This window comes from Rana temporaria, chromosome 1 (genome assembly GCF_905171775.1).
Source record: "Rana temporaria chromosome 1, aRanTem1.1, whole genome shotgun sequence".
Classification (NCBI taxonomy): Eukaryota; Metazoa; Chordata; class Amphibia; order Anura; family Ranidae; genus Rana; species Rana temporaria.
Genome location: NC_053489.1, coordinates 405,069,064 through 405,073,527, shown reverse-complemented (window position 1 = coordinate 405,073,527; position 4,464 = coordinate 405,069,064). Strand labels below are relative to the sequence as shown.

General features: G+C 44.7%; 1 protein-coding gene across 1 annotated transcript; it reads left to right on the top strand.

Annotated features, from left to right (window-relative positions):
* Positions 1 to 225: 225 nt before the first annotated feature.
* On the top strand, positions 226 to 2,188 carry LOC120913621. Its single transcript, XM_040323720.1, has one exon. It carries the CDS (start codon positions 250 to 252, stop codon positions 2,122 to 2,124), a length of 1,875 nt encoding a protein of 624 aa, XP_040179654.1. The 5' UTR covers positions 226 to 249; the 3' UTR covers positions 2,125 to 2,188.
* The last annotated feature ends 2,276 nt before the right edge of the window (positions 2,189 to 4,464 follow it).

Genomic DNA, 4,464 nt, shown 5'->3' with positions numbered 1-4,464 from the left:
GCACTTGCCTAAGTGGGAGGGGCCATATCAGGTTCTTCTTACCACTCCCACTGCAATAAGGATTGCAGAGAGGTCTACCTGGACTCACCAGTCCCATTGCAAAAAGGTTTTACAGGCAGAGCAGGGTCAGTTGGCGGCAGAGCTCTGGTAAAGTCCGGCTACAAAGGGAGGTTCTGCACAAGGTGGGGCTTATCTCAAACAGGTGAAGAACTCCATTACCTTACCCCCAGGGCTCTGTAGCTGGTTAGGATGGAAGGGACAGTAATTATCTTGGGTCTACTGGTGACTCTAGGTGAGACGTCTATACGTGGAGGCAGAAACTGGAAAGAGAAGGAACCTCTAGAATGGGCAAGTACGGGGAAGGCCTTGAACTTAACCTTAATAGAAGGAGTGACTAGTACCATTTTAGTTGATTTTTGCCAAATGGTGGACTGTGGGGACTTAACTGAAGCAAGAAGGCTCCAATGGGCAGATAAATATGTTTGTTATATTCCAAGTGGAACTGACTGTTCAGTATGGAACCAGGCCCTGTGGACCACAGCACACCAAGATTGGGGGTACAACATTCTAGGCATAAATGGTTTAAAAGAAAGACTCACCATAACAAAGGCAGCCAATTCTCCCTGTACCCATGGCAGAGATTGCAATCAATTGCTGATAACATTAAAAGAACCTCAAAAAAAGGATCAACGGTTATATTCTATGGGAGCATGGGTGTCGGGAACAGATCCTTTAGGTACATTTTTCCTCGAGGTATTACCACCCAATAAAACAAAACAGGAAAAGGTAGACACAGAAGAGAAAGAAGAAGACCATACTAAGATAGAAGTTCTGAGTAACACTGTAAGATTTACTAACCTAACAGTAGAAGATGCCATAGCTTTGGAGACGGGTTACCAAGAAAAAAATGAGTGGTTAGAATGGTTAAGGTACACGGTTAAAACTCTAAAAAAGGAAAACTGTTTAGTTTGTGCCGGAGCTAGACCACATTTAGCGACGGTCCCTTTTCCTCTAGATTACAATACAGACCCAGAAGGTTTAAAATGTATGCTGCGTTTATCTAATAAGAGTTATAAACCAGAAATAAATTCTACCTGTCACACATTGAGTTTGTTGTTTCCCCCAGTGCAGAGACCTCAGATACCTCCAGCGGTTGCTACGTATCCGGGCAATTTTACTTGTTTTGCACTCCCAGGGAACAGTAGCGCGATGGATCTTGGGTCACTACCTGATGACTGCTGTATGGAGAGGATTAACAAGGAACATGGTGACTGGGTGGAACATGACATTCAGAGAGCTGATGTCTGGTGGATGTGTGGGGATAAGAAACTGCGAGCTAGGGTCCCGGCCAATGCCCGAGGGGATTGTGCTATGGTCCAGCTAGTTATGCCCCTGAGAATCCTGTCAGAACACCCGTGGACTAAGAGTCACCAACAGTATCAAAGGGACACCTCTCCCAAAGGGTCATTTGACTCCCATATCTATATAGATGAGATTGGAGTTCCTCGAGGGGTGCCGAATGAGTTTAAGGCCAGGAATCAGGTAACGGCAGGGTTTGAGTCTCTTTTCTGGTGGGTAACTATAAATAAAAATGTTGACTGGATTAACTATATATACTATAACCAACAACGATTTGTAAACTATACCAGGGACGCTGTAAAAGGTCTAGCAGAACAGCTGGGCCCCACCTCTCTAATGGCATGGCAGAACCGAATGGCTTTAGATATGATCTTAGCTGAAAGAGGAGGGGTATGCAAAATGTTTGGTAGCATGTGTTGTACCTTTATCCCCAACAATACAGCCCCTGGAGGGACTGTGACCAAAGCCCTGGAAGGACTAACTGCTCTATCGAATGAATTAGCAGAGAATTCAGGTATTAATGATCCATTCACAACCTGGCTTGAAGGATGGTTTGGTAAATGGACTGGACTTATCGCATCATGTTTGATCTCAATTGCTGTGGCTTTGGCCGTTCTGGTCACTTGCGGATGTTGCTGCATTCCCTGTGTTCCAGGACTTTCACAAAAAGTGATCGAAACTGCAATCTCAAGAACAATGTATCAAGCACTTCCTACCTCCGAGGAGACATGTGTGGACGTTGAAGTTCAACTTAATGACATATAGTCCGAAAGTGCATAAAACACAGGGACTATCATCGAAATGTGTTGAGATAACATAGCCACACAAGAGGAGGGAATGTTGGAAAAGTTTTTTATATGTGTATTGTGTGACTATTTGTAGGAATGTAAAATGGCTTCTAAAGACACTTGCTTTAACGTGTTCTGTAATGGCTTCTAAGGACACGTTGCCTTAACTAGCCCAATTCCTATTGTTTGTGTACTTCTTTAAATCAACCTTTGCTAAGAATTGTAAAAGGCACTGGATTGGCAAATAAACCTGGTTTGCGTCATGAGCCACTGGTGGTCTTTTAGCCAATAATATCCTTCCTGTTGACCCTATAAAGGTCGTTACACACCTTGTGTCTTGATGGGACTTTTGCTTTTTCTCTTTACATGTAAGCCCATCCACTTGTACTAGTGCATCTGAAATAAAATTACCTTGCTTCTGGAACACTTGAAGTTGACTGATCACAGGGGAAGAATTATCCTATCAACCCCTATAAGAAGTGGTCAGCCCCGTACAGTACGGAAAAGTGTTTACCTTTCTGTCCTAGCACTGAGCTACGTCCCTATTGGTGGATAGGGCACAAGCCATGTCTGACAGTTACACAGGGATAGGTGCAATGCCCTGTAAAAAAAATGTTCATTACACCATTGTTAGGCCCCATTCACACTGCTGCATTACGTTTTTGTCACGCAACAGCTGCCCTATGTGTGCCAAAGGAAGCTCCAAGACCTTTTCCTGTGTTGAGCTTTGTGTGTTTTTTTACTGCGCGTTTTGGCAAGCTCGTTGTGCATTTTGCCGAATGACAAATTTCATATTTGGGGTGCCATTAACAGCACTGCAAGTGCAAAAAGCATTTCCTGAACACACAGATGTAAAGACGTTAAAGCGGAACTTCAAGTTTGGAATGTCATTTTTGGGGGGAGCAGGCACCTGATTATGACATGTACCCGCTCCCACCTTCCACTCTAACCGTCTAGGTGATCGGAGCAGACGTTGGGGCCCCCCCCCCCCCAACTCTCCCCACAGCCTCTCAGGACACATCACGGGTCCCAGAAGACTGCAGGCCCATCCATGGGGTGCATCACAGCTTGCACATGTGCAGTGGGCAGCCGGGTGTGAAGCCACAAGCAGTCACACCTGGCTGCTCACTATTAAGATGCCGACAACATCAGCAAAGAGCTGGGTCCGAGTGACTATATCGCTGGATCCTGGGACAGGTGAGTATGTTTTTTAAAAGTCATTAGCTACAGTATTTGTAGCTGCTGACTTTTACATTTTTGTTTACAAGGTGAAGACACCCTTTAACCACTAAACGCCGGGTGGGTGCCCTTGCCTTTCAGTTGTTATACCGGGTTGATGCCTGCAGCTAAAAGCATCATCCCAGTATTTGATTCTTTTTTCAGCCAGCAATTCCCTTTTATGTAAAAGCTATCCTAGTAGCTGGATTGCTTTAATAGGCGGCGGGAGGGGACATTAACCCCCCCCCCCCCCGACTAGGGAGGCTGGGAACCCATCTGGTGGTGCAGTCAAGTTATCATAAAGCTGGCCGGGGACCACACTGACTTTCTGGAAAGCAGAGATCAATGTTTTTTTTTCATCTGATGCTTTCCAGGGTAGAGGAGCCAACTGGGATTTTATAGACCCCAGATGTCTCCACAAAGAGAACCTGTCATGCCTTATTTCTATCACCAAGGATGTTTACAATTCTTGTGGTAGGAATAAAAATGATCAAATTATAATTTAAGGGACAGTGTAAAAATAATAAAATAAATAAAAATTTTAGGCACCCCCATCCTCGCACACAGGAATGGACATATACCTATGCCTACATGTAAAGAGTGTTTGCACTGCACATTTGAGGCATGGCCACAAATGTTATAGGGATAGCCATAATTCTAGCGCTAGACATTCTGTGTAAATCTAAACTGGTAATCTGTAAAAAAAATAAAAAATTAAAGCATTGCCTATGGAGGTTTCAAATAGTGGTGCAACGAAATTTTGCCAAAACATATCGTCTGAAAATTGTGTTTTTGGCAGGCGGTCGAAAGAAAAAAAAAAAAGTGCAGATAATGGACCCGATAAGGGGCGGTCCTCCCCGGTGCCACGTGTGTCATCCTGGCGATAACCTCCCCTCCCTCCTTGTGAGTGTCATCAGATGCAGCCTCACCAGTGTCCCGGTAGCATGATCTCCCGCTCTCACAGAGCTGGATTTGAATCGCCAGGCGGCTGCTGTAACAATGTCCCGCCTCTTATGCCGCGTACACACCATCACTTTCTGCGATGAAAAAATGCGATTGAAAAAAAACGACATTTTTCAAACTCAATTTGAACAACGAC